At 39.5% G+C, this 12500-nt stretch overlaps 1 protein-coding gene across 1 annotated transcript in view; it reads left to right on the top strand.

Annotated features, from left to right (window-relative positions):
- The window catches only part of LOC138006735 (uncharacterized), a 111935-nt gene that overhangs the window by 65151 nt on the left and 34284 nt on the right, over positions 1-12500 (top strand). Inside the window, exons 34-44 of the mRNA XM_068853242.1 lie at positions 250-321; positions 1823-1894; positions 4159-4230; positions 5132-5197; positions 6731-6820; positions 7160-7338; positions 7692-7834; positions 8597-8855; positions 9627-9690; positions 10200-10523; positions 12027-12199. Of these exons, the coding sequence (XP_068709343.1) occupies positions 250-321; positions 1823-1894; positions 4159-4230; positions 5132-5197; positions 6731-6820; positions 7160-7338; positions 7692-7834; positions 8597-8855; positions 9627-9690; positions 10200-10523; positions 12027-12199 (1514 nt within the window). The remainder of the gene's footprint in view (positions 1-249; positions 322-1822; positions 1895-4158; positions 4231-5131; positions 5198-6730; positions 6821-7159; positions 7339-7691; positions 7835-8596; positions 8856-9626; positions 9691-10199; positions 10524-12026; positions 12200-12500) is intronic.

Raw genomic sequence — 12500 nt, 5'->3', positions numbered from 1 at the left:
AATCGGTGATTATCTTTCCTAAGGTTCGCTTCTGGTTTTCCTTTGAAAAAGATGCTAATGTTCCTTCGAATTTACTGTCTTAAACTGTTGCGTGAATGTGCATGCATCAAATCAATGTTCTTTTTATTTTGATTAAAAAGACAAACGCAACTAGATTCATTTTGACTTTGTCTTTTTAATCAATTTTATCACAAGATCTAGTCTTTTTATTTTGCAAGGAAATTAATTTGTAATACCTATTATTTACAGCTACCTGCAGAATAATCAAATTGCTTTCATCGCTCCAGGAGGGCTGGACACGTTTACCAATCTTCAGTATTTGTGAGTTGCTCTCTTTTTTTCACTAAAGCTCAAAAGTCCTATTATTGTGTATTTGTGACGTTCAAGATAAAGATAAGAGTAAGGGATTTAGTTAAAGCCATTATGAAATCAATCAATCAATCAAGTTTATTGTCATACGTGAGGCATGATTGCCCAGTTGCCCGAGCCAGAGAGCTCATGTTTAAAACGTAAGACTATAAAACTATCTATGAGTAAAACTATATGAAAACTTAAGATACTAGGTCAGGGTAAGAATTACATGTACAATTAGAAGACAAATAGAAATGAAACTATATACAAGAGTTACAATGATAACTCATAACCTAATTTGCTGAAGTCAAAAGCCTTCACGTTACGAGTGAAGTTACTAAACGTACTTGAGGTTTTAATATGTGCAGGCAGTTTATTCCATAGGCGACTAACTATATAGGTAAGCGAGTTATGAAAGAATTTGTTATTGCAGCATAATACAGCAAGCTGACGGACGTAAGATGCTGTTATTGCTAAGAATTCGGCAACTGGTAGTTTTCTTTTTTACATCACAGGTCATTGTTTGTAACCAATACTAAAACCACCCCAACCTTTACCTCAGTATAAATACTGTCTTTGGAACAGTATTTAAGGGTAATTTGCAGTTAGCATTTGTAACGTCTAGGGTGTTTCAGTATCAGTTGCACATTCCCTCTTGCCTGTAAAAGAAATCTGCTTTAGACCAGGTCGACTGGTGACATTTTTCATATGGTTTTGTTTTGTTTTACGAGACATCTGGTTTTATCACGACAACGTGTCGAATTAACCTTGAATTAATTGACTTCATTAACCTCTTGCCGAGGGACTTTTTAGAGCCAGTAAATTAAATGATAGAAACAAATGTGCCAGTCTTAAGGAACCCAAATGGCGAGGGACATGCCAGATGCCTATTTACAAGAAAATATCTGAAAAAAGAAAAAGAAGAGGTGGCTATTCTTAAGCCGAGAAGTTGAACCGCGGACAATTCAGAACAACTTCAGAATTTGGGGGAGGTTGGTGTAATGCTCAACACCAAGTCCAGCACCTTTACCACTCATTAACATGGTCACCTCTACTTAACAAATATGATTCCATGTTGCGGTACATCTGTTCAGGAATACATCACATATTACGTCAAAATGTGGTAAGAACAAAAACGTGGCTTGTCGCTGATGTACTTACCACATTTTGGCGTCTTCTGTGATCAGTTACTGAACAGACGCACGGCCTTGCGTGGAATCTATTTGTTTACATGTATAAAGAATTAAAAGTTTTTGATGATGACGTCAGCTATGCGTTTGTCCTCCAAAAATCATAGAACCAATCAAAATGCGTGCATTTTCTAGCTTATTATGTAATGAGTAATACTGCAATATAGCAGCCACCATTTAGTGCCGAATTTTAAAAGTAAGACACGTTTAGTTGTGCGGCTCGTATTAGGTTATTAATTCCATATACTTTAGTCTTACTTTAGTCTTCCTGTTATTTTTAGATATCTTCAGCAAAATCAAATAACTCACCTGGGAACCAACTTGTTCCAGAAGCAGACAATCTTGCGAACACTGTAAGTTGTAAAGCCATAAGCATTGTGTTTCTGATCAAACTTTCATATCTTTCTTTTCGATTACGTGAAGTGAACATTTATTAATTCTTGTTTTCCTTTATTCGGAGGTGGCAGATGTATGTGTATTCCTTTTTTCTTTTATTATTTTGTTTGTTTCTTTGCTCTTTTCGTTCGATTTCTCAACTATTCGTTTACTAACTTGTTATTTCCAAAGTAAGACATAGTTAATATATGAAGATGGCTATGAAACTCGACAACTTTCTTTGTTTTAAGTTTTTGTTCTCTGTTTTGGCTCTGACCACGCACAAACCACACCGTTTTTCTGAAAGACAGCACATCAAAGGATCCGATTAATTTATTCAAAACTCAGTTGTGATTTGCGGAGCACAAAAGATTGTGCATGGTCAAGGTCAAGTTAACATGAAGCGCGATGTCACTGTTCTCGCTTTTGTAGTTTTAATAGTTTCATAACCAGTTCCTCGATGTGAACTATGAGTAAAGCAACGGCCCTTTCTACGATATTTGAACCTTAAAACATGATCGGTAACAACAGAGAGCTTAAAGCCCCGTGTACACGAGCAATTTTTTTGTGACAATTTTTATTTGCTCGTGTAGACGAGGAAAATTGGCCAATTTTTAAGTGACAAATGTATTTGCTGAAAAGATGGCGTGTTAGCTTTTATGTGACAAATAAAAGTTGTCAAATACGAAAAATTGTTCATGTAGACGACTCGTCACATAAACGTCAGTGGCCTCAAATTTGACATTCTTACTAATTTCATCACGCTTTTTCCACTTCTGGTATCTATTTTATGTACCACGAACAGGCAACCTCGCCTTGCTTCTGCTTTATCTTTATCTCTGCTGTCCAAAGGCATTGCATTGCTGACCCACTTAACTGCGAATTGTCAACAGTTATTTGTTGTGCTATCTACACGATCAAATGTATTTGCCACATAAAATTGTCACGTAAAAATTGCTCGTGTGGACGGGGCTTAAGTAAGGGAGATGACAGCTGCGAGAAAGTTATCTAGAAATATTTTTCCGTTGCTGTAATGATTTCGCGCTTACTCTTAAGTCGTTCGAAAGTATATTTCATATCCAGCAAGCCCGAGTAGAATAATTGTTTTATTAAAAACCCCAACATCACAACTCTTTTATGTTGAATTTATTTGGCCATTTTTTCTCGGAGCCGCAAAACTGTGTATTTGCTGCTGTGTTCAGTGACCATATTTGGTAGTGCAGGTATATGAGCTGATAACCTGTGTCCGGCGAGGCAATGAAAATGCTGGAAATGTGATAAACGTAGTTCAGTTTTTGATAAATATCAATATACCGAGAATAAATCTGGTATGAACGGTGTTGATGTTTTGGAGAGAAAATGAAAATTTGCCGTCCGGTGCTCGCGGTGCTCCCCTTAGCCTCACATTTGTTGAATGAAGTTTAAGTTGAAGCCATATGCCCCCCCCCCCCCTCCTCTTCTTTTAACATTGTTGGGGATGCGCGTGCGGTCGGTCTCGCAATGACATATTCATGTCCGTTCCTTAGTAACGACTACGGCTGCAGCCTGGGACTGATTATAAAGCCTCTCGTGAAGCTTTGTTGAATCAAATGTTGATGAGGTGTTGAAACCGTCTGTCCATCCCAACAGTCAACATCGTTCGACAAGATCGAATGGATGCTGAAGCAAAGGTTGAAGGCGTTTGCCCGGGCCGTAAGTCCCTAATCCAAATCAACACAATAACATCGAGAAACCCATCTAAACGGATGAACATAGCCGACTCGACATTACCGCAAAGCGTTGTGGAGTTGGATTCGGAAGAGCCGAGGGCATTCTATTTGGTGGCAAGGTTCCCATGCTGACAAATCATCCTCGTGTGCATAAGGCACCACGCCTTTTGTAGTGCGTTTTTGTCCAGCTACGTCATCATTGTTCGAAAGTCTCAAAAACTTCGCTAATCAAAAACTAAGCTAATCATTGTTCGAAAGTCTCAAAACTTCACGAGCCATTTTGGGTGCCACAATTCCCTCCGTATCTCATGATCAAAAACGGAAAAGATTCCATTCGTCAAACTTCACGGTCTTTTTTAGTTTTGTTACCTTGAAAACACTTGAAAAGATCGGCTTTCCAAAACAAGCGGTTTGCAGTTTCACGAATGGCTTTTCGAGCCTGTAAAGTTTTCGGGACTTTCGAGAAACGACCCCAGAACGGAATGTGAAATCCACCGCCCTGATCACATTGTTATCACTTTTTCTTTCCACAGAGATCTGACAAACAATCTCATCTCAGTGGTCGAGAGTGGGGCATTTAACAATTTACTTAGTATTATGTATATGTGAGTAAACATATATTTGGTTATGTTCAGATAACCAAATCCAGTGGATAAGTCGTTATCGGACTACTTTAAACTGTGCAAAGATTTCAGTATCTAATTTTTCTGACACGAGTGTGAATATGCACACTCTGAGCACATCGAAGTAAAGTCTTGTATGAAAACCTTGGGCAAGGTTTAACGTGAAGGTTATTTAATTTGGTGTTCTGGGGCCATTTGTTCGAAGCCTGGTTAGCGCCAACTGTTGGTTAAGAGGTATCAGAACCTATAGGTCTCCATGGTATTTAACGCTGGTTAGCGCCAACCATGCTTCGAGCAACCGGCCCCTGGATAGTGAGTTATCCGCTGGATGAAGTTACGCCTGCTTTGCACATCTTTTCCGGTCCCTATCCTTGAAATGAACAAGCGACCAAATGAAAACCGAACGAGAGAAAATCTCCACTACTCGTATTCCTAAGCGTACTCTTAAGCCATAAAAGGTAAAAGTCTTTTCTTACGAGCCAAGTGGCCCATCAGGCCGGCGCTTATCTCCGGTTTCCTTAGCATGAAGCGACTAGGAGTATTTCAACTCCGCCCTGGATGGGATGCTAGTCCATCGCAGGGTTACCCCCAGCATTTTGCCGGTACACCTGGGTGGAGAGAGGCACCGCGGGAGAAAAGTGTTTTGCCCAAGAACGCAACACAATGTCCCCAGCCAGGACCCGAACCCGGACCACTCGATCCGGAGTCGAGAATCATGAGGCCACCGCGCCTCCACTCTTGAGCCGTAACAACCAATAATAGCCTACAGTATCAGGGCCAATTTGAGCAACCTTCATTTACGTGCTTTTCTCCTGCCTGGAGCATTTTCAGCATGTCTTCATATTGATGTGTGTTCACTTTCGGTATATTCTACTATTTGTAGATATTTACGAGGAAACCAGATTGTTTTTCTGCCAACGTTTCCGCGTCTTACATCTCTACGAACTCTGTAAGTATTTCTTAGGATTAGGACCGCGTTCCGGCGACTTTTCTCCTCTAAGAGTCGCCTAACTTTCAACAGAAAAAAAGCCCTGGGTACGAGGTTGAGGTTTACCTATCAATCAAGCAACAAATAACGAGATTCGTGTTAAACGTAGACATCACCAGGTAATTAAGGCTGGAAATTCGTTGATTACTGTATAGGTTGGGTTCTTGTGAGAGTATAGTTCGAGGGACCCTTAGAGACGCAATTCTACACAAATGTCCTTATGTGGAGTTTTGAAAAATACATGCGCGCATCGGTATAAAAAGCAGTATACATAAGACACTTCGGAAAATACCATAATATTCTTTTTTTTCCAAGAAATTTGCATAAGCATTGTTTTTGTTTTCTCTTGGGACCATCGTAAGTCCCAAGAGAAACTGGAAACAATGTTATTCAAAATTTTGGGGGGAAAAGCAAAACAGTATTATGGTATTTTCCAAAATGGCTTATGAAAATACAAAAGGTTTTGAATGCAGATTTGTGTAACTATTTCTATGACAAAAGAAAATATATATATTCTTGTCTTTATCTCGAACAGCGCATGCACTTTTTGGAATCTCCAAACTGCCTTATTGGACAGCCCTCCTCAACTTAGGGAATCAGTCTATTTCGTCCCTTCGATTGGTCCTTAGAGTAGATTGATAACCCTTTGAAATAAAATGATAAACAAACAATCGACCTCACAGTTACATTAATTCCCTTTGTTAATTTTTCTTTTTAATGGCCAGCCCTCCCCTGAATCTATCAATCACACTAGTATCAGATTTCTTTTTTTTCAACTGGCCATTCTTAATCCTTCGCTACTAGCAGAGGTAGCAAAGTTCTCTCCGAGTATATGTCGCCGTGAGAGACCTCTGCTAGCAGGGAATCTCAATCCCTACGGAATTAATGAACGCTTTTCAATCAATTAGTTCGTGTATTCATGTCACCATGGTTCCGCCGATGGCAAAACTCCTCCATCTCCTATATAAACTACTTCAATTCGCTCTGACGTAGGGCTAACAACAGTCGAAACGTCAGCTCACAAATATTTCTTACGATGGTTAATTTACCTTTATCAACGAATTACTGTCGTTTCTACCACAAGTCATTGCACCTACATGATGATTCTCCTTCTTTTAAGTTTTTTTGCCCAAAGTTAAGTTGATTCGCTAACACATGATTAATGTAAAAGTACGTAAATGAAAACAAGTTCGAGGTTGGTATGACTTAACTTTTGAGAATTTCATCGACAAAACGCGTAAGACCCAACTCGCTTCGTTCAATACACAAACTTATTTCGTGTATAACACCCCAAGCAAATTCAGGATTGATTCAAACGCTTTAAATTTCGAAATATGGGCGAAACGACTCAATTGTTGGTGAATCACCGTGTGGGGGAAACGACCGAATTCCTTATCAACTGGTTTAACTAACCCCACCGACGCAGCACCAGTCTCTTTAGACTAAAAACTAACCCCATCAAGTATCTCTTTGTTTGTTTGCTTGTTTTTTCAGTGATCTTGGGAACAACAGGATAGCAAACATTGGACAAGACTGTTTTGGCGGACTTGTTGATTCTAACGGACGTACTCTTCTTTCGTCCTTGTAAGTAGACATTTAAAGAAATCTGACATTTACAGCTGCGCGTTTCCTTTAAAACCTTATACTTGCTAATATGAGTTGTTCTGGTGGCCTTTATGTTTCACTTGCACAAAATATTTTTAACTATACCAGGGTAATCTTGCTGGGCTGTTCATAAAGTCGATCCTTTTTGCAAAGTTGTTTATGAAGTCTTGATAGGCAGATCATAGTCGTTTAAATTAAGACTACCAATGTGTTTGTCCGTCATTTTCCCGGTTTTATATATATTTTTTGTTGGTTGCGATGAATTTCTTGGCTGTTGTGTGTTATTAAGGTAACCGTTATGTTTTTGTGATCTTGAAGGGACTTCAGTGGTAATCAACTCGCTTGTGACTGCAATGTTTACAGCTCCTTGGTGTCTGTTATCAGTGCATTGTCATCTAGTCAAGCTGCAGAATGTGTTTTGCCACCAAGAGTTGCCTCAGTAAAGTTTTTTCCCGGGGGATCGTATGAAAATCATCCCGTTCAAGATTTCACTTGTTGTACGTATAACTTGCTGAATTTGTTTGAATTTGAGTTATCTCGCAAAAGACTGAATTAATGAATTTCATTTAGTTGTCATCGTTGAAGCGTTGTTGGTGGCTTTTTTTTACACTCTGATCAAAGCTTCTTTCAGTTAATTGTCAGGAGGAAGCAAAGGTTTTGTCCCTTCTCTTGGTCTTTTTTTTTTTTTCACCAAACTACGTTTCCTTATAACACAACCTTACGTGCATCCACACGCATTTTATATGTGTTTTCCTGTCGACTTTGTCTCTCGTCACTTAAGAAGCCCACATTTGCTTTGAAAAGGTAGAACGAATTAACCCATTTCGTCCATTTTTCCTCAACCATTTAGCACCAGTCAGTGTAAGTGCGTCTGCTCCAGGAGACTTTCAGCTCCGAGTGAGTTGGGACAGAGCTGCTGTACTGTATCCTCCGTACGTGCTGGATGCCCAGGATCCAAATGGAACCTACGCGAATACATGGAATATTACAAATGTAGGTCACTTTATTCCACCATGCTCTTCAATGTTACCGTTGGCGATAAGCAGTGAACACCAAAAATTCCATTGGTACATGTTGCGAATCATTCACATGGAACGATTAAGAATAGTTTTTAATTCCCTCGAGCATAAAAATCTCTTTATGTAAAAATATCGATAAGGTTTTGGTTATTTAAGCAGGAAAAAGATCTTTAGCCAGCATCACCGAAGGGACCAAATCCTACTTGTGGGTAAGCTGTCTTTAACATCTCCGTTACTAAGTGGAGGTTGGGCGCCTGAGACATACAGGAGATTCCACTTTGCTCCACAAACACACTTTTTCGCTGCATAATCACGACACTACGGTTACGCCCCACAGCAAACATGCGCGGGAAATCACGGTGAATGCACCGATCTACCAAAGTTGCAGAGTACAACTGCCACCGTTTTAACTCCTTTAAATTACAACAGCATTTAATAACACAGATCTGCAATGAGACGTTGTTTGCCCTGCATTTGAAGTCAGTCCTCAGTCAATTTTATCTCTGAATTCCGTTTTGAAACGTCTGTCTCAATCGTTTTGTTCTAAGCCATCGTGGATGATCATTGAATTTAAAAGCAGGAGGCGAAGAATGTTGTTGCATGGACTTTTCTCTGATTAATTACCATCATGGAATTTGATGTTCTTGATGCAATGGCCTCTTAAGCATTTTTGCAGGAAGACTAAGATAGCCTGGCCTTGGTTAACGTGACACTGACAGTGTATTCTGGTTTTCAGGTGACATCCATATCCTATAATGTGACCTGCATTAGTGCTGATGCTCCGTCCCTCCTTGCCGTGACCCAAAACGAGTTTTTCCTGTTTCAACAAGCTGATGGTGTAAGAGCTGGCATTGATTATACATGTCACGTGACTATGACCGTAACCGCGTACAACGGCACAAATTTACCGAAAGATGAGGGTGGGCTTGGATCAATCGAAACTCAGACGTCCCCTATAAGTGAGAAAGTTAGCATTACCACCCTAGAGGCGAAAGGTAAGTCCACCAGATGTGCTTTTGTAATTGTTTGATTGCTTCGTCTCTGCCGGCAACTGTAGGAAGATTTAATTACAAAAGATAACTTAGCATTTGATTTCGTTTGTACACTGTTACTTCGTCATGTCTCAATTTAATTTAAAAGGAAAACAAATTTTGTAATGAGTTAAAGACATTAAAATATTTACACTACTCATAGGTCAGGTCATGGGACTGCTGGCGTCACCAAAAAATGTCATGCTAATCGTTTCAGTCTTTTTTAGTGTCTTTTGTTTTACCATACCTTCTTCAATCTCTCTGCCTCTCGTCTTTCAAGCACTCGTGTTCATGAAAAAAAAAAGTCAACTCTGCACCCACTGATTTGACCGAGTACAAAGATTAAAGGAATTAGCAAGCCTTGAAAAGTGACAAGTCTCGGATTCTTTGCAAGATTATTCCAGTGGACTGTTGTTATTCGTTTTGTCAGCCTTGCAGTATCTCCGGCATAGCATTTTAATTTGCTAAGTTGATATTTGTACATAGCTCCCTGACACTTTTAAGCTTTTAGTTATTCCAGGGAGTCAGTACCCGTTACCATAGTAAATTAATGAATTTGTAAATGAGAAACATTGTAAACAACTTGGGGTACAATAAAAGTTGTTGTTATTGTTCTTTAAAAAAAATTTGATTTACTTTTTCCACAAATAATGAGTGGAACATTAGCTATTTTACCTTGCTGGTGGTTGAGAGCCTCAGATGGTTGTCATTTTCCTATCTTTCTTTTTTTGATAGCTGTTACCAATACGTCCGGGAATGCTTCTAATTACTACATAGATATAACTTACTATGACTTCCAGTAAGTATATCTGTTCTTACATTATCATCTTTTTGTAAAGAAGGGTTTGTCCATTCTTTCGTTTGTTGAAAGAGCAAACGCAGTGCACATGCTCAAAACTAATATCCCTGAAGGACCTAAAGACGGTAATAATGAACTTAACGAGCTTTGTTCAAGTGTCAACTGTATTTAGCGTTCGGGCACTAATTGGGGACACCGCTGTACAGAAGTCGAATCAAACCAAATCAACTCATATCAAATCGTAGGTTTTTTGGGAGGGCAAAGCCGGAGCACGCAAAGAAAAACCCCTTAGAGCAGAGTAGAGAACCAACAGACTCAACACACATATGTCGCCAAGTGTGGGAATAGAACCCGGGCCACATTGGTGGGAGGCAAGTGCTCTCACCACTGCGCCATCCCTGAGAGAGATTAATTAACGTGGTACTAGTTATTCTGCTCCTAAATCATTACCTCAAAATGGTCAGTCAAGGAAAAAATGTAACACATTTCAAACTCCTGTTTGTATGCAGGTCATCCGATTTCGATTTCACTGGTATTGGTGCCTTCAGCAACACAACTTTCAGGGACCCTCAGTACATCCATAGTCCTTATGGTAGCTGGCTGGCAATATCCGATTCCCCAACCAGTGATAGCTTTTCACAATGGTTTAGGAGTGTTTCTGTGAGAAACATACATTACGAGGAGAAATTGGAGCTGCCGAAACTGCTTGAGACGGATTCTAAAGGCAATCCAGTTTTTCGGCATTTTAATGATAAGTTTTTTCCAGTTGATGGTCGGGGATTTGGTTCTGAAGGACAGAGAGACTGCTACACCAATGCACTTAGGAATTATGGGTGAGAATATAATTTCCATTTACAGCCCTGTATAACCTGAAACGAGGCCTACGAAATGGCCAGGAATTAAACCTCAGTATCCTTCCCGTTTCCCTCACCCCTCTTCAACGAATCCTGGTTCCGAGTCAAGCAATGAAATTCAAATGTCATTACCATGAGTTGCAGCGGTGCATGTTGTTCATATGTCCTATCTAGCTGAAAAAATAATTGTTCATAGTAAAGGGAGGGCATACTTGATGCTAGGTTGTTCAAAAGCCGATTAACGCAAATCCCAGATTAAAAATTAACCAAGGAGTTTATTTCTCTACTCTCAATATATTGCTGTTCAATCCTGATGTTCGCCAAAACGTTACATTAGAGGAAGTCAATCTGGAAAAACAAAAATAAGCAAAAGAAACTTTCACCAAAAAGTTGAAAACATTAAACAAAAGTTTACGCTAATCTTGGATTAAGTTAATCAGCTTTCAAACAACCGGACCCTGTAGGACGCGTTGAATATCAAAACTAGAAATAGGAAGGTCATAGGCTCGGCTTACGTTAAGAGCTCTCAAACTCTTTTCCGCCTGTCCCCCAGTCACCATTGATAAGCACAATTCTCTTCATTATTTCTTAATTGGAGACCGGTAGATATCAGCATTTGATAGAAGTTTTTATATCCTGCCATATGTTTGGTTCGTGCACTCACTATCTATTTGGTGTTGGATAAAGAGAAGAGAAAAAGGTTTAGCGTTCTGCATTATAGGCCTTATCACGGTTTTCGACGCCATCTTGACGGGTAGGCAAAGCGGTCAGAAATTACAGTGTTTCTATGGGAATCCGATAGCAAATAACTTCTTCCAAAATTGAATTTTTCACAATTTCTGAATCGCAACGTTAAAATACTAGGTAGAAGATTGTATTCACCAAGTTTGAAGGATGTAGCTTGGCTAGAAGATGCTCAGTTAATGTTTTGAATTTTCCACACATTTGTCTGTTAATTTGGCTGGGTAGACAAACGTCTAGGTGCGGTTCGCGGGAAAAAAATTTAAAGACAAATGTATGGAAAATAAAACAAATTAGCTCAGCGACTTATAGGAAAGCTACATCCTTCAAACTTTTGGATACAATCTTCTACCTAGTATTTTAACGTTGCAATTCAGAAATTGTGAAAAGTTCAATTTTGGAAGAAGTTATTTGCTATCGGATTCCCATACAGACACTGTAATTTCTGACCGCTTTGCCTACCCGTCAAGATGGCGTCGAAAACCGTGATAAGGCCGGTACACAATGGAAGAAAATATGCTATTGCATGCTTAAGCAACCTGACTACTCGCTCTCTGCTCTAGGTTGACTATCTGTCGACCCAGAAAATCCGACTTCATGGTTCAATTGTTTCGTAGATCAGACGAATTGGGAAACGAATGAGTGAAAGAACGAACGAACGAAGGAATGGAGGATAGCTTAATCGGTCAACCAAACAGATAAAAGAAAGAACGAAATTTGTTTTTTGCCCTTATTTCTCAGTTTCACGGCTGCAATACGGACAGCCTTTAACTTTACTGGAGAGGAGAACTTTGCCTTCTCTGGTGGTGAGGAACTTTGGGTCTTCATTGACAAGAAACTTGTGGTGCAGATATTATCTGATCCATTGCTGACTGATAATTATCCATGTCGTAGCTTCAGTTTGGCTGATGCTGGTAAGTGGTTGAACGTCAGCATTTAATGAGATGTTTGTTTAATATTTTGGTAGTCTCACCTTTGAGCTTAAAAATGTAGCCTGATTCTAAGACGGTTCAGGTCACTCGTGTCACGCACTCTTCTCCCTTTGAAGAAGGAGAAAGGGAAAAAGTGAGAAGAGTGCGTGGTACGAGCAACCTGGACCGTCTGAGAATCAAGCTATTAAAAATGAGGAACAACTTGTTCTTAATTCTAGTGCCAACCGTTTATGCGCTTTCTCACAAAATGTTACTTATCCTTCTTTCAACAATTTCATCGAGA

This window comes from Montipora foliosa, chromosome 1 (genome assembly GCF_036669935.1).
Source record: "Montipora foliosa isolate CH-2021 chromosome 1, ASM3666993v2, whole genome shotgun sequence".
Lineage (NCBI taxonomy): Eukaryota > Metazoa > Cnidaria > Anthozoa > Scleractinia > Acroporidae > Montipora > Montipora foliosa.
This window is presented reverse-complemented; position numbering and strand designations above follow the sequence as displayed.